The following is a 17,757-nucleotide window of genomic DNA, read 5'->3' as shown; positions in this document are numbered from 1 at the left end:
AATCATACCCTAAACTGCGAGAGAAAGGAAGGTGTCAGCCTGCCTTCATTCGCCAGGAACGACGCGATCGGAAGCGTCCCCGCGCGCAGCGACAATCCCTCTCCTCTCTCCCGCACACAGCCCCCCCCCCCCGGCAATGCAACGGGCGCGGTGTGGCGGTGCAGGCCACGGCACAAAGGACTCAGTTTATTTACTATTTTTTACAAAATCACGGAGATAAAAGCATACTGCCACAACTAGGACAGTACCATGCAGACGAGTATCATATCTGCTTCCATACACGTTCCTTGAATTGACATATATTTTATTTATTGTTGAAACTAGGCCATCATGATCTTGTTGCTTATTCAGTGGAAGCGTTTTCTTGGCGTCCGGAACTGATATGGGTGAGCGTGTCCGGCGAGGGGTCTGCCACTGATTGTGTCGGATTGTGTAAAACTGAGTGTGAGTTTCCCAAAGAACTCGGCTGTGCTGTTTGCCTATTTGCCTACCTACAGACGTTTCCTCGGGTAAAATCTGAGTGTGAGTAGTGAGAGTAGGCTGGACGTGTACAATGAGTGTGCAAGCAGAGGCAGGCCCCTCCGACACGCACCAGCCGATTAACTCCCGTTCGCCATTTCAAGATATCCACGGTTTATGCGCCCCGCCCTGCTGCAGCCCGCTGCCCAGCTGCGTTAAGGCGTCCAGGGTGCGAGGGGCCTAGCGTAGCCTGGCGCAGCCTAGCGCAGCCTAGCGCAGCCTAGCGCAGCGCGCCGCCCAGCTCGCTCTGAATATTAATTCGGTGAAGCCAGCCGCCCGCCCCTCCCTCCCTCGCCGGAATGTGTAGTGGCCCTTGTAATCCTTCCCACACGTCGCTCGCTGGCGCCGCGCTTGCCTCTCAAAGCAGGGGTTTCGCGGCCCGGCGGGAAAGAGTGGGCGTCGAGGGGAGTGCGTGCGCGCGAGCGAGACGAGAGGTCCCACCGCCCCGCTAGCGTCCAGCGTGCCGGGGTCCGGCCGTCCGAACCGCTCCTCGTCTGCTCTCCGGGCACCCCGAGGGGAACCCCGAGGGGCTCCCCGAAGGGCACCCCCGCCGCAGGGCGCCGAGCGCCGAGCACCGCCGGAAAGAGGAGGCAAAGGCTGGCGCTTCGGTCGCCAGTCCGCACGGCGGTCTACTAGCCCACCGCACGTTATTAAATTAGCTGGCTTGCTATGACAAGACGGCAGGCAGTCTTGGCCACCGATTTGCATGAGCCGTGTGGCTTGTGGGACCTGCTCGGGCCGCGGCTCGGGCCATTCCCGGATCCTTTTTCCGCCCCCGACGCACCGCCGCCACCCCTTGGGAGGACTCTCCCCTTTCAGCCCGGACGGCGGGCGAGGCGGAGTTGCGGGACGCATGCACCTTTTCCTGGTGTCCACTCTCGGCCCGCTGCCGGCTGTTTCCTCATCCACTGTGGCAAAAAGCTACGAAAAATTCTGTAAACAGCTTGCGGTAATTCTCCGTAGCCCCCTTGTCAATATTCTCCGTAGGCTCTTACAGTATTTTCCGTAGGACCACACAGTGTTTTCCGTAGGACCTTTGCAATGTTCTCCGTTGGACTGTACAGTCTTCCAGGTCCTACGGAGAAGTCTGTGCGGTCCTACGGAAAACACTGTACGGCCATACGGAGAATACTGTGAGAGCCTACGGAGAATATTGATAAGAGGGCTACGGAGAATCCTGGCAAAAAAAATAACAGAATTCTCCGTACATTTTGCCACAGTGTCAAATACATATGAATTGGTCTTACGAAGGACATAGACCGGGTAGAAGAAAGTACGTAAATTTCTAGTCATCTTTTTTACGTGGACCGTCAGTACGTTGACGTCTACGGAGTTTCCGTTCATGTTTTCCGCACCAGTTCAGTGGATTCTTGTGGGGACTACGGAACGGAGAGCCAGTATCCGGTTCAGGTCTGATCTTTTCCCGTACCCCATTTTCTGTACATTTTCTTTACATTTTCCTTAGCTAGCTACGGGTTGTTTCAAAGGAAATACTGAGTTTTATTTTAGTTTGTATATTTTTGAAAATAAGTGCTACGTGCACAACTTAACACTTCATAAGTAGTTCGTTTTACTAAGAAACGAAAAGTACATGTGTTTCGCAAATCACTCGGGTGGCAACTGGCAAATTGAGCAACAAGACTTTGACGCGTATTTGGGGTGGTCCAGGGACCCCCCCGGCCTCCGGGGTAAACCCCCCGGTGGGTTTGGCAGGATGAAGGGGCCGGCGGAAACCAAAACCAACCCCAACACCACACCCCACCACCCCCAAACACACCCCCACACCCCACAAACCCCAACCCTAAAAAACCACGGCCCCCCCTTTTGACCCTTTGGGGGCAAACCACCACCCCCGGGGCAAAACACTCCCCCACACAAAAACGTCTCGGAGCCTTTCGACGTTTGGCTCGAGCTCTTTGCAAAAGAACGTGCGAATTGAAGCAAAAGGAAAATGACTTCCTCCGGAGGACATTTCCATTGCAGAGCAAATAGAGCGTCCCGGCCGCCAACACCACTGCACCGCACACACGGAACAAGACGCCGAGTGGAAAGACGAACTCGGCACTCAGACGCGCTCTGTTTGCGTGGAGACGCAACCAAAGACTCTGAGTGGGACTCCTCGGCCGCCCCCGACCATTTGAGATGAGTTGATCACGCTTGCTTTGGCTCGGGGGTGTTCTCCTACACTCTGAACGTCTCACGATGAAAATTACCAGTGAGAAAGGGGTGTTCGTAACAGACAAACAAAATTATTGCACTCTATAGGTCGCGAGAATCGCAAAATCATATTTCAATTTACAAAGATTTGTTGGAAAAGAATAGCAAAGAAATGAATGTCAGGGAACGTCAGGATTTGAACATACGCGTGAAATGCAGGGATTCCTGCGCAACAATGCACAAGTTGTAGCGCAACAGTTCAGTTTCCTGCTGAGCCATTTACGGAATCGTGCATTCAAAAGCGTATGCTCAATTTCAAGCGAAGTTGCGCACAAAGACCTAGAGAGTAACCTTGTGTGTTCGAAAGAAAAGAAACGTTGGTATAATGCTTGTGCCATCCGTCCTGGGTAATTTCTTCCCAGACGTCCAGAGTGCATTCGTCCAGCTGATGGCACGCAGCATGCATTGCTTGTATTCATTTCCCTCCAGACGCTCTCCTTCTTCTTGACAAGGAATCGACGCCCCGCGATGTGCCGCTCCCCCGCCGCCCCCAGCCAGCCGCCCCCAGCCAGCCGCCCCCAGCCAGGCCGCTCCCGCCCCCACCCCTGTGCGTGCTCCCCCGCCCCCCGTCGTGACCCCCGCGGAGCGCAGTGCGCATGCTCTCGTAAAGGCTGGAGCGTAGAGCGTAGCGTGGATTGGTGTGCCCCCTCCCCTTCCTGTTTCCCCACCCTACCCCTTTCCGCCCCTCCAGCGCCCCTCCAGCGCAGCCCGCGGTGCCGACGGCGCTGCCCCGACCGCCGCGCGCCCCGACGGGGTGCCGCAACGCCACACAGCCACCCAGGTGTCCGTGGAAATCGAATTTAAAATTCTCTCCCGGCAGCTAAATTATTCCTCCTCCTGGCTCGGGCTGCGCGAGGCTGCGCGAGGCTGCGCCGAGGGCCGCTCTGGCTAAGCGCATCCTGCCGGATACTTATTCTGTTAAGCTCCCGATGGGGCTGCTCCCCCCCCCGCCCGCCCGCCGTCATCTTGCAGTCTGCTCGATTGCAAGTGACAGAGCGGCCCGACCCATCCTCCTGGCGTTGAGATTGGCCCCACGCGCCCGGGGCGCGCTGAGGTGTCCCCGCTGAATGAACGCACGTCTAACCCGGTCTCGCCCGAGGCAAACATTTTGGCGCTGTCACGCCCTGACGGGCACAGCGGCGCAGCCCGAGCGGAACCGGGCACTTGGCGGGCGATGAGCATAATGTGCCCGCACCGCACCGCACTGCCATGACTGCGATGCGCGTCATGCCGCGCGTCATCATAAAGAGTCCCTTTTTGCTTTTTGCAAGGCGCACGTGGCAGGCCGCGGGCGCCGTGCAACAACGGCGAAGCCCTGTGACCCAATCTGGCTGCGGGCTAACAAAGCTCTCGCTGTCTCTCTCGCACGCGTGGGGCGGCGCGTGGGTGTGCGAGCGAGACAGACCGATGGCGTGGTTTTGGCCCCAGTACTGGTCGGTGCGTCCGATACTCAGTCGCCCGATAATCAGAATGCCGTCCTGTCCCGCCGGTGCGTTTATTCCGTTATTCATTTTTCAATCTGGGGAGAGCATGCACCTGTGAGACATGCCTGCGTGGGTGAGCCCCGGGGCCAGGACAGGTCGGGCTGGTCGCCAGGCCCGTCGTGGTGGTCGCCTTGCGTCCTCTGGCGCAGCAGCACATTGTCGAAGCAGGTGTGGGGGACTCCACGCTCCCTGATGCGGATTAATCCCCCGCAACGTGCGAACTTTGCAGTCTCCACACTTCGATACCTCCTAATAACAAACACGTAGTTTGATCACGGGTTTTCAATACTCACGTATTTTGAGCATCGGGGTCAAAAAACACGTAGTTTCGCTAGAAGACGCAAAAGCACGTAGTTTCTGCGGGGGGCTAACAACACTATTTTGTTCGAGTGTTTTATTTTAGACTGAAAATGGACATTGGGCATCCATTGAGGGTGTACAAACTAAATTATTTGTGCTTTGAGTCACTTTCAACCTAAAAATGGAGAGTATTGTCGGAGGGGCACTCTGAAAGTACTTTGAGAGCTGTTCGCCCATTGATTTTGACGTATTTTTACTGAAAACTGCCTCAGAACACGTTTCCAAGCTTAAAATTTGGTCACAAAGACTGTTTTTTACCCCTAAATGATCAAAGACTTACCAGCAATAATACTGTAGAAAATGGAAATGCGTGATTGTTGAACCGAACTACTGAGTGTTTACTCGCGACTCCCGAACGGCGCGAAACTACGTGTTTGTTTGGTCTCGGTGCACAAACTATGTGCGTGTTGAAAACAGGGAAAAAACTAGTGCTTGTTATTAGGGGGTATCGACTTCAAGAGTGTGGAATGGCTAACAGAGCCGTCACCTCTTGGCGTGGATCGACACTTGAAGAGTGGAGACCACAAACTCTGCACTTCCAAGTACGATGACTGACACTTCCACACCATCGTACCCAAGGCGTTTCACAAGGCCACGGGGTCAGCCTTCAGCTGCAAAGCGATTCGACTCCACACTCACGACATGCACCCGTCACTCCTACGCGGCCACGGCGCTGCGTCGCCACGCCGCTTGTTTCGTGCTGCGGTCAAATCGATGGTCAAGCGAGTTAAATGCGCCTCACCGCCCATTACCTTGGACGCCCCTTTGACGCGACGCGGCGTCGAGCCGTCACGCGGCACTCTCCGTGCGGCGACCATATAAATTTAAATGACTCAACCCAATTCCGGTGGCAGTTTAATTGCGTCGGACGAAACGGAAGGACAAAAAAAAGAACGAAGTGGACAGAATAAGGTGGGACAAAATTTTCGGCCAATTCATGATTCATGGGCGGTTAGGTCGAGGACAAATGAAGGTTGGACCAACTATAGAGGATTTTCGTTTCGTATCGAATCGTAAATTATTTTTCTGATCGAACCATACGCTTAAAACCTTTTGTACATTGCGAAGTATTTTCTTTGTGAACTTATATATGCTCAAAATGCTTTGTTATAACAAGCTGCATTTCTTTGTAAGGCTTAGTAAGGTTTTCAGAGCGCAGAAAAAATTTGCCAAATCGAATTTGAATCAAGATAAACGATTCGATGCCGACTCAAACTTTCCTGTCATTTTATGACTTTTTCCCATACCTAAGTTTCGAAACGAACCACCACTGATTCGAAATTTCGAATCATTCGAGATCAAAAGGCAAATCCGACTTCGGATCTACCACACCTTATAAAACCGCACGTGGTTCGATTCAATTCGGTACCGAACTATTCGCACGACATCCGCCTAGGATAAACGATAGACACCCTAGCAAAAGACCACGGGACGAGACTGCGTGAGGCCCGGTGAGGCCGCCAGGCCGCTGTCGCTGCCTCCCTTACGCGGCCACGGCATCGCCACGGCATCGCCAATGTTCCGATGTGGTTTCGTGCCGCGGTCCAATCGATGGCCTGCGAGTTAAATGCGCCTCATCGCCCATTACCTCGGACGCCACTTTGACGCGACGCGTTGCCGCGTGGCGTCGCGCCGTCACGCGGCACTCGCTGCGATTCCATGAAAATTTAAATGACTTGACCCATTTCCGGTGGAGCCACTCCCCCACTCCCTCGCACCCTCGCCCCACCCCGCGCGAGGCCATATTGCCGCGACGGTCCCCATTGTATCGGCCAAGTTTTCAAGCCGCGGGGAGGTCGCCGTCGTGTTCCCGCCGCCCTGACCCCGAGAGCGCAGCTCGGCTCAGGGCACGGCGACAAATCAAAAAGCGAGACGCGTCTGGCGAAAACGGCGACACGTGGGGTTTCTGGACAACCTAAACGTTTCCCGTTCTTTCCAGGAACTCCCTGGAAATCGCCATCTTCTAGGCCACCTGGGCAAACCAGGAACAAAAACGGTATTATGGAACTATGATACTTTCAGACTTCTCAACGCTGAGCCTGAGCTTGTCATGGGAGCACGTTTCGCTTGACACATCGAAACGCCATCATCCTCTCACGGTGATGTAATACATTTGGTTCTGTACCCTTTACTCGGTCTAATTGGGTCCCGCCCTTTTTTGGGTCAACTATGTTTGTTTCCTGAACGGGGAAACTCACCTGTTTGATGTCCGAAGGGAGTTAATTTGGTAGCCAGAATTTCGCTATTGGCATTCGGACTCATTGCGGCACCCTGCGCAGCGGTCAACAAGCACAGCCCTTCCGCTCTCTCTCTCTCTCTCTCTCTCTCTCTCTCTCTCTCTCTCTCTCTCTCTCTCTCTCTCTCTCTCTCTCTCTCTCTCTCTCTCTCTCTCTCTCTCTGCCTCGCCCTTTGCGCCCCGATGAGTGACCAAACCGACCGCGCTGTTTGGCATCAGCAAGCAGGGCAAGGGCGCTCATTACGTGTGATGGAAGCGCGACCTACCTATGTCGACTGCCCTCTGGTACGTAAAATGTAAAATGTAGGAAAATGGGAAGAGTAATGCAACTACCCGGAAAGGGGCCGTAACCAGTCGAATCACATTGGCATGTGAGTTCACAATGTTCGTGAACGCAGTTCTCCTTTCTTGCCGTAGAGACGCAAGCGGAAAGGTCCCCAGAGCAGAGCGAAACGCGACGCGGCGCGTTAACGATTTCCAAATGGCGCTGAGTCGGCACCCTTCCTTCCCGCCGACCATTTTTCACCGGGTCGCCAATACCGCGCGCCTCAATGGCTGACCCAAATGTGAGCTGCACCGCCACCAAGGCCGTCATCGCCGAGGCCGTCATCGCCGAGGCCGTCATCGCCGAGGCCGTCATCGCCGAGGCCGTCATCGCCGAGGCCGTCATCGCCGAGGCCGTCATCGCCGAGGCCGTCATCGCCGAGGCCGTCATCGCCGAGGCCGTCATCGCCGAGGCCGTCCTCGCCGAGGCCGTCGTCGCCGAGGCCGTCATCGCCGAGGCCGTCATCGCCGAGGCCGTCATCGCCGAGGCCATCATCGCCGAGGCCGTCATCGCCGAGGCCGTCATCGCCGAGGCCGTCATCGCCGAGGCCGTCATCGCCGAGGCCGTCATCGCCGAGGCCGTCATCGCCGAGGCCGTCATCGCCGAGGCCGTCATCGCCAACACACCACTTTTCAGCTCCAAACGGCTTACTTTTGTCCGTCTAACCACGCCCGACGATCACGTGCAGCGCCAGGAAATAACAGACCCTTTCACTCGTTGCCCAGTGAAGAACAAAAGTAATCTAAATATGGGTAATCAAATGAAACACAACCATCTATTGGCCGCTGCTTTAAAATTCGTTGAGACCTACGTTCGTAACCCATCAGGGTTCGGCTTTCAGTTCACACCGGCCGCTAGGTGGCGCGCTACTGGCTTTTTGATTACTTTCGTTCCTCCACTCGTCGACGAGTGAAAGGGTCTATTATTACACTGAAGCTATCGCTACCATCAGCCCTGAAGCCGCCTCAAACCACCTACCCTTGTCCAACACCTGGCCATCCAGTACAGCTCAGGCGGCTAGATCACTGACACGCCATTCCGTGAGCACAACGACGCACGGGCCTACTAAAGTTTTCAGGTGGTCCCGTGATCACCGCACTGTGAGAAAAGGACGACTGTGAATCCGGTAGTGCGGTACAGGATTGCTTCTGCACTTTTTGACAGGCCTGTCCATACCCAAAATATGCTAAATTTGTCGAAATGGAAATCACATCATAGAAATGGATTCCTCTTGACGAGACGTACAGAAAATGTCAACATGTCATGTCATGGCTTTGAACCCGAAATGAAAAAGTTATTGTCCATCAAACAGGTTTTCAAGTGATCGAGTCGCGGTTTTGGACGTTTTAAACACTATTGACGGACAACAACTTTTTTATTTCGAGTGGACCAATGACGTATGTTGACATTTTTTTTGTCTCGTCAAGATGAATTAATTTCTATAATAATTGGATTCCATTCTGTTGAAAATTAAAGTTTGTTTGGGTACGGAGGGGGACAGTCAAAAAGTGCAGTGAATCCTGTACCTTAAACTATAATAGGGGCGTAAAGGTTAACAGAATTCACTGTAGTTCTTTCTCTGAGTGCAGTTCAACGGAATCACTGCCTAGTGAGGTGGAGGCCGAGGATGCCGTGCGGGCGTCCAAAGGCCATCGACTGCGAAGGTGGTTCGAGAGTAGTACGCCGGGGTGTCGCTCGATAGGTCACGTGGCCCCACAGGACGTAATGTAGGTCATGTCGCCGGCCCCGGGATGGCCTCCTCGAGCACAGCTTTCTCAAGAAAAGAAAGAACCTTCCTCTACTAAGTATTTAATGTACCGACATTTCTTGGCAGGGCACTAGTCACTTCCATGACAACGACAGTTCAAGAACTTTGTCGGCCTGCCGATCTGACTGTTGGTTTGTCCAACAACTACTCGTAAACGGTTCGGAGACGTTGCTGTGTCTTGTACTTGTGTGTGCACTTGCAGGGTGCCGATTGATTGGAACGCTGCTCCAAGATAGGTCAGCCGATAGTTTAACTTTTGGTTTGAGCGGATGGATCAAGCTAAAATATCTGAGCGTTTGCTTGCATTGGATAGTACTGTCAAGACCTTTGCAGCAACAAAAAGTGTGAATAAGTACAACTAAAACTGTGACATAACTACAACGAGGAAGGTAAAAAGAACAACCAGAATTGTAAAGACCTGGACCGTACTACTGCTGCACTCGTCATGCCGGTCCCATTGTTCTTTGCACATTACTGCAGTAATTGTTGTATTTTAAAATTACAATTCATCCTTAAGAAAAAAATTGTCATGGTTTGTTGTAGTCGGTGTGTTGTTTTGTTGTAGTCTTAGCAATATTCGAAACCTGTCTCAACTTGAAAAATATTCCCCACACTCAATAAAAATACAAAATAATATTTAAAGAAAATCAAAATTTCAAAATAAACTGTTGTGAAATCGTCTGAATATCTTCAAGTTGGATCAAATTTTCTTCCCGCGCCCGACATCGGAAATTCCCTTGATCCTGAATCCGGAAGGGATGCCGCCCACCTGCTCGGGCCACTGCCGCATCGGGCGGGCGCCGCCTCTCGGGGGCCGCACTGTCGGGGGCGGCTCGCGGCGGTGTGGGGGTGGCGCGGGGAGCAGGGCGGGGAGCAGGGTGGGGGCCGTGCCGCCCCGTCCCGTGCCTCGCCCGCCTCGCCCGTCTCACCCGCCGCACAACAGCTGAGCCTGGCACGGCAGCAACGCCACCTGCCAGAGATGAGGTGAGGCGACCATCCCATGGACTCAATGGACTCGGAGGACTACCCGTCGCTGCAGGCGCCACTGCTGGGGATGGCATCGCTGCGCCTGCCCGAATCGGAGGAGTATCCATTCGACAGCCGACGAGACAACAACCAGGAGTCGTCCTCACCCACGCTGCCCGAGGTGGCCATCAGCCACATCACCAACAGCGTGGGACGCCACCCCGTGCGCCACTCCAGCCGCCACTTCGACAACGACGCCGCCCTCACATCGCCGGCCCGCAACATCTTGGACTTGTTCGGCCAGGCTGTGAAGGATGCCGTGAGCGTGGCTTCCACCATGGCCGAGCACAACGACACCGACGCCCCGGACGGCATGTCCGGGACCACCAAGTTCGACGAGCCGCGCTCCTCCAACCGCACAAGCTATGAGTTGGAGTTCGGCGACGACATGCTGTACCGCTACACCTTCACCACCTCCATGATCTACTGCGTCGCCTACCTCCTGGTCTTTGCCATCGGGCTCATGGGCAATTGCTTTGTCATCGCTGTTGTGTTTCGCTCGCCTCGTATGCGCACGGTCACCAACTACTTCATAGTGAACCTCGCAGTGGCTGACATTCTGGTGATCGTCTTCTGCCTGCCCGCCACCCTCATGTCCAGCCTCTTCGTTCGTGAGTACCAGCACTGCGTGCATGTCTTGGCTGATCTTGTTTGGGTGTGCGCGACGTGTGTGCAGGCGGGCGCGCGTGGCTGTGTGTTTGCGAGTGAGTGAGTGAGTGAGTGAGTGAGTGAGTGAGTGAGTGAGTGAGTGAGTGAGTGAGTGAGTGAGTGAGTGACACTTTGAGTGAGTGAGTGTGTGAGTGGATGAACGAGTGAGTGAGTGAATGCGTGTGTGTGTTTGTTTGAATGCAAGCGTGTATGAATGTGTGCGCGTGTTGTTGCGTGTACGTGTGAGTGTGTTTGCGCGTGTTTTCAGTTTGGCGACCAGAAGAATGTGTCGATCGAGGGGGTATGCACTTGCGTAATAGTCGGTACACTCTATCTGTAATAGCTTGCGTAATAATACGCGTAATAGTCGCGTAATAGCCGAAATTGTCAAAATTTTATCAATTTTGGTGTGTTTTAGGCCGTTTTTAGCTAAATTCTGATTAATTTGTGGCGTAATAGAGCGTAATAGCGTAATAGTCGGTACACAGGTTCAGAGAGCGCATACCCCCTCGGTGTCGATAAACACCGTTTATCGAATGACAGCTTTGAAGAAGCTAAAAAAGTTTAGTTTTTTCATTCCGATGTGGAACCTAGGTTTCATTCTTGGGAAATGGGACTCTAGGGTACCCCCATCCGTCGTTCTATTTTGAATGACGGCAGTATCTTCGCATCTTCATGAATTAGTAGGTTTTCGGCAGGTCAAGCGAAACAGGACGGGGCAGGCCATAAGGGGCACACAGCGCGTCAAAACCCTCCAAAACTCCAATTTTTGAAAAAAGAAAAAAAAAATCGTGCTTACCCACATACCGTTTACCGTCCGGTACTTTAGATCTGTTTCCACAAAAACCAATCATGGATCTAAAACTCAACAGGAAAAGAGAAACCTTCCACTGGGTGTTGATAAATAGGGTGTGATTCGATAAATGGTGTTTTTCAAACATCCTAGCAACCAGGCACGAACCAGGCCTGGCAGAATAACGCGGCCCCACCCTCCCCACTGCCCACCCACGCCACGGTGCTCTTTCCAGCACCAATGCTCTCCATGTTGGCGCCTATAGTGTTTTCTTTTATTGGTTGAGGATAGCAAGAGAGGACACGGAAAGAGATTGGTTCAGAATCTGTTTGTTCCTGGGGTGTGATTGTGTGTATGTGAGTATATGCGTGGTGTGTGTGTATGTGTATGAGAGAGAGAGAGAGAGGAGAGAGAGAGAGAGAGAGAGAGAGAGAGAGAGAGAGAGGGGGGGGGGGAGAGGGAGGGAGGGAGAGAGAGAGAGAGAGCAATGGCTCACGTGTTTCTCTATCCGCCCGGCACTCTCATATCGCGTCCCCTGGTGCTGCCTGCCTGCTGCTCCAAAGTTTGATGAAATTGTTTGCCAATATATCGGCGGTGAGGCGTGCCCGACCCGCCGCGTGGCGGACAAAGGTGCGGTCGAGTGTTGTTGCAGCCCCAGCCCGAGTTGCAGTGTTGCCGTGCAACTAGGGACGGGGGAAGGGGGACACAGACCGTCCGCCGCGGCCCGCTCTCGATCGCTCTCCCGTCCCAATTGTCTCTCGGATTTCTGGCATACAGGCACGATCTGGGTGCTGGAATCCCCCCCGCGCCTTGGGACCGAGCTGCATGCCTGCACTCATCCCGAGCGCCTTAGGAATATCGGGGAGGAATGGATATTGTCATCACGGCTCATCTCCGGGAATCCCTGCCGCTGGCCGCGCTGGCCGAGACCGATAAGTCTCGTCGCTGGCCCGCGGCACGGCGTGGCACGGCATGGCACGGTACGGTCCAGCTCAGCAGGGCGCGGTACGGTGGGCCTGGGCACGGCATGGCATGGGCACGGCGCGGCGCGGCTGCTCCCGACCCCCTCGTTGCTGACCCTTAGGTCGCTCGGGCCGGCTCAGGCCGCCCATTCCAGCAGCACGCTGCGGCACCCTGCCTGCCGACTCGCCAGGGCCCCGCCAGGGCCCCACCAGGGCCCCGCACCCTGAGCGCACTAGCCGAAAATCGATGCATGCTGAATCCTGGGCCGTGCCGCGCCCCGCCTCACCCGAGGCAGTGCTGACCAGACTACACCGGAGACCCGAGTGCCTAGGCCTAGGCCAAGTTCAGCCCCCCGAGGGGCTCCGAGGGGTGCCGAGGGGCCACTGAGGGGTGCCGAGGGGCCACTGAGGGGGCGCCCGGAGCCGCGCCCCACCTCTCAAAAGGTCAGCGGCGCGACACATGCAGGCAGTCTTATTTGCACCGAGCCGCGGGGGCCGCGAGCTTGTTTCCAGGGGACACACGGCAAGAGGGCAGGCGGACGGGGCGTGGCGGGGCGACGCGGGGCGACGCGGGGCAAGACGGGGCGTGGCGGGGCGGGGTGGGGCGGCCACAGCACGGCCCCTTGCTGACAAATTGCGAGGGCTGCCAGCACCAGCGCAGGTGGCCCACTTTGGAGCCTAGCAGGAAAAGTGCGGCGCGCAGACGTGCTCAGCACCCAGGGTGTCAACAGCACTAGCCTCGCCGCAGTGTACTCCCCTCGAAACTTGTCCGCCAGACGCACCCGAATCGTTTCGTGAGCGGGCGGAGGCGTCCTCACGCAACATTAGGCTTGACACCCAGCATTGGGCGCACGGGTGGGAGCGGATGCGAGGGCCCCACTTGGAGCACAGCCACCACTCGGTCCTCTCCGCGCGGTCCATCCCTGCGCGACCCTTCCCTGGGCGGTCCTTCCTTGCGCAGTCCTTCTCTGCGTGGTCCTTCCCTACGTGTCCCTTCCCTATGCGCGGACCTTCCCTTACACGGCCCTCCCTACGCGGCCCTTCCTACGCGTCCCTTCCTTAGGCGCGGACCTTCCCTACACGGCCCTTCTTACGCAGCCCTTCCCTATGCGCGCGTCCCCTCTCTAAGCGCGGTCCTTCCCTACGCCTCCCTCATCCCCTATGCGCGGCCCTTCCCTACACGGCCCCTCCTACGCGGCCCTCCCCTATGCGCGCGTCCCTTCTCTATGCGTGGACCTTCCCCACGCGCGCCTTCCCTACGCGCGGCCCTTTTCTTGTGCGGACTTTCCTACACGGCCCTTCCTGCGCGTCCCTTCCTTATGCGCGGACCTTACCTGCGCGCCCGTTCTCTATGCGTGACCCTTCCCTGCGTGGGCCTTATCTATGGATGGCCCTTCCCTGCGCGGCCCTTTCCTGCGCGGTCCTTCTCATGGACGACCCTTCCCTATGCGCGGCCCTTTCCTGCACTGACCTTGTGCGGCCCGTACGAGCCCTTATTCCACGAAGTCCTCTCTTGCGCGGCGTCCCTGTGCGGCCCTTCGGCCCTTCCCTATGCACGGCCCTTCCCTGTGCAGTCCTGCCACGTGGTTCTCCTCTGCGCGACCCTCCCTGCGCGGCCCTTCAGCCTGGGAGGTGGGCAGCTGGCGACCACCTCGCGCGGCGCTGCGAGATGGATTGCCTACCCTCGGCTCCGCGGGCGCTCCGCGGGCGCTGCGGCTGCTGTGAGCACTGAACGCGGAAAAACGAAACGAGCTGCTTTGAAAGTTTTTCCTAGGAACTTTGGGGGTGTTTAGTGCACTGGCTGGAACTTGAGGCTCAGACATGGTCAAAATGTTCACGATCCTTAACTGCGTTGCTAAAAGGAAAATGAGGTAGTGAACGAAGGCCGGATACTTTCATATCTGACCTAAAAGAATGTGATACGTATTGTCATGTCTGGTGGTGGTGGTCCGACTTTCGCCTTAGTTTCTTGTAGACACGTCGAACTTGGGTTGTATTCAAAAGTACTGCCCTTTTATCGATTTCTTATTTTTTTTAAACAATTATTTTGTTGATGCCTCTGTGTCTTACCATTTTAGACCCGACCTATGTCTTGCGTCATAGAGGTGAGGCACATTTGTGACCCCGGTAAAAGGGTGAGAAGTCATACCTTTTCGTTTACGGGTCAGAATATTTTGTGTTGTTTCACTTGCGGTATTTCCGCGTGTGCGTGTCTCGGTGCATTTTGACGTTCATTCTTCCTTCTTCCTTCTTTCTCCGAGTCAGTCTGTAGGGTAGAATGCAGTCGCGCAGCTGACCTGGTTCCCTGCCACGCGGGAACTCGGACCAATAAGTGTGCCCCGCCACGCTCGGTCAGTCCTTTTGGGTCCATCGCTGCGCGCCTTCGGTGCCGTCCCTCGGCCCTCGAGGGAGACGCTAGGCTAGCCATGCCGGCAGGGCAGGTGGACCGGACTGCACTTGATGAGGCTGCTGGGCTGCTGCGCACCGCCCTCACAGGGACATGACAACCAACGAGTCGCGCACGCCCGGATGGAAGGCCGAGGCAAGGCCAGGGCACAGCCAGGGCACGGTCAGGGCACAGCTGCGGGCACAGCCCACTGAACGGGCCTGGGCGATTCCGCGTACAGAGGGCCTTTTCGTGTCCGCACCCTCCCCAGAGCAAACTAACTCGACTGCAATCCATTCTGCACTTAAAAATATTGTTTGGCACTTACGGTGTTCCCATTGTATATGGGTTTGGGTCAGATCAAAGGAGCGACTCAGGGGGGAGGCCTTCATGTCCATTAGCACCTAACACCAACTTTGCGGCTCTGGAACCTTCTGTCCCATTCGAATATTCGGCTTCTACACACACTTATCAAATACTAAAGTGCAAAGTGACCAGCGTACTCCAACTTTCACCTTAATGGTTTCAAAGTAACCAGCAAAAACAATAATAGGAGTGTTCTCTTCTCAAAACAATCGCCGTTGTTATAATCAGCATTGTCTGTTTACCCTGTAAACGAATCCCGGTGGCGACGAAGAAAGAGAGCTGGGCGTGTGAGTGGAAGTTGTGTGTGAAAACAGTGGGTCGTAACTATTAATTCCGTAGGTCCCTCTCGCTCCTCTCTTGGTACGTTTCAAAAGTGCGAGAGAAAACTTGTCTCAACGTTGGGCTAGTGTGCCAAACGTGGGCACGTTGGCACGTTGATGTAAGTCAGAAACATCTGTGTGTATAATAAGGTACTTGAGACAAGCGCTGGGGAACGGCCGTGCAAGCTGCAGAGCGGCGACGCAGACGCTCATTTTCACAAATTTCGCATACTTTGGTCTTTTGATTTCTTCTCAACTTCTGCTTCAGCTCTTCTCCGAAGTACCCTCGATCGCCGAGAGAACGGCCGGGATTGGCCAACACATTGACATCTCAGTTGGGATGGGTCACTCTAAAGTCCAAGGACGTCGCCTGAATCCATCACGCAGCCCCCGCCGGGCAAACTTCGGTGCAGCACTCCCCTCACATGCATAAGAAAAAACACACCAAAAAACTAGCTTCTCGTGCGGGCATGACGGAGTGGAGTCAGAAAGTGCATTAGGAAAGTGTTTTGGTATGCAAAGGCCTGTTCTTTTTGTTCCTTCGGAAAGTGACAGTCGGAGTGACACTAGTGCTTTATCCCACCCGTATTATTTCCGTCCGACCTTTTTAGCTAGTCACCAGTGGCGCTGCTGGACCCGGAGGGTCGCGAGCTGCCCATCGCTTTTTATAAGTAACGAGGCTCGCAGTGTCCTGAGTGGTTGGTAGCGTCCGCGCGTCCGCGCGTCCGCGCTGTCGAACTGACAATTAGCAACCCCCCGCGGCATGCTCTGCAAGCGTGGGTTATTCAAGCGCCCAGCCATGCGCGCGGTGTCTGTAGCGGTTTAACCTTCTCCCCGCGGCGGCCTTCGCGGGCTTTCAGGGCTTTCAGGCTCCGAGGGGATGACAAGCACTTCCCCCGTGCACCGTGCAACACACGGTTCTGCCATTTACTTCACGGACAGTTGACCGCCGATTCCGGCCCCGACAACTCGTGGCGCGGCCGGGGTGGCGGGCTCGCGGACACGCTCCCGGCACGCTCGGTCAAGGACGGCAGGGGCTTCAAGGACGGACAATGCCGAGATAACCTTCAGGCCGCTGAAAATTTTATGTCGTCCAACGCTTGGACGCGGAACGGCGCCGCGACCGCGAGCGGCGTGCGCAGCGTGAGCGGCTAATCGGGTGCATCGAGGGGAAGGGGAAAGAAATGCCAAAGGACGAGGAATGCCAAATATTGGAATCGCGGCGTACGACTCGGCGTGGAGGGGGGGGGCGGGGGCGGGCCCCGCGGGGTCCCACGGGGTGGTGGCCTGGTAGCGGCAGGGCGAGGCATCGTCGCCCGGCCCCACTGACCGGCTGGGTCTGGGCCTGCCCTGGGCTGCCCTGGGCCAGTGACCCCCCCACTGCGGGGCGCGGGGCGCCGCTAGGGCCACACCCGCCGGGGGGGCGCGCCACCCAATACAACACCACGGGGCAGGAAAACCGAACGAACCCGGAGAGGCAAGTCGCGCGACACCCGGCCGGGTGAGGCGGCGAGGCAGGCTGGGCAGGCAGCGCGCCGCCTTGAGCTTTGACCTCGACGTAATGACTGAATGCGGCCCCACTGCATCATAATAACATACACCGCGAAAAACGGAACGGGCTCGTTCCAATAGCGGCACTGAAAAAGGAAGGAACAGAGCAGCGCCGCCACGGAGGGCCGCGGAGGAGGGTGACCCCTTCGTGGCTGTTTCCAGTTTACAAACAAAGCCTTTTTTTAGCGCTGGGGACGAGCCTGGTGGGGTTAGGAGGGGACTGTGTGGGTGGCGGTGCACCCCTGGGGTGGCACCCTGGCCCGGCCAGGCCCGGCACCCCGAGGGGAAGGGCCAACTTGGGGTAGGCTCGGCTCGCTTTCAAGGCGGCTCGGCTTGACTCGGCTCGGCTCGACTTGGGGGGTGTAGGACGGCTAGGGTGGGGCGGGTGGGGCGGGTGGGGCGGGGGGGCGGAGAGGCGGTTCCGGAGCCGGTCGACATCAAGTATCGATCCGCCGAGCAGGCTGCATAGCGCAGCGCCCACCGCCGGCGTGAATACCGCGGTGGACACCACCGCCAATACCCCGGCGGGGCCCCGGCGGCCGCAGCTTTTGACGCGGTCAGACGTCTCCGTAGACGCCGAGAGCACCGACGGCGCGCTGGCCGAGACGCCGACCGCGATGTAGCGGCCAAACGCAATTGACTCGTTTTTTCTTGGCACGTGCATTCGTTTGCCAGCGCGCCGAGACGGTCGCCTTCCGAGTCTTCCGACTCAACACGCGTCTTGGCGGCCCGGACGGACTCCGCACTGGGACTGCCACCACTCTGAAACAACTCGCATAAAAGCCATCTGGCGACG

At 56.2% G+C, this 17,757-nt stretch overlaps 1 protein-coding gene across 1 annotated transcript in view; it reads left to right on the top strand.

Annotated features, from left to right (window-relative positions):
- The first annotated feature begins 9,852 nt into the window (after nt 1-9,852).
- Nucleotides 9,853-17,757, top strand: part of LOC117650282 (neuropeptide SIFamide receptor-like) — a 53,415-nt gene continuing 45,510 nt past the window's right edge. The window contains exon 1 of the mRNA XM_034393586.1: nt 9,853-10,546. Within this exon, the coding sequence (XP_034249477.1) occupies nt 9,910-10,546 (637 nt within the window). The 5' untranslated portion in view covers nt 9,853-9,909. The remainder of the gene's footprint in view (nt 10,547-17,757) is intronic.

The sequence above is a fragment of the Thrips palmi genome, unplaced genomic scaffold (genome assembly GCF_012932325.1).
Source record: "Thrips palmi isolate BJ-2018 unplaced genomic scaffold, TpBJ-2018v1 HiC_scaffold_5, whole genome shotgun sequence".
NCBI classification, from domain to species: Eukaryota; Metazoa; Arthropoda; class Insecta; order Thysanoptera; family Thripidae; genus Thrips; species Thrips palmi.
The sequence above is the reverse complement of the archived record's forward strand: the minus strand, read 5'-3'. Positions and strand labels throughout refer to the sequence as shown.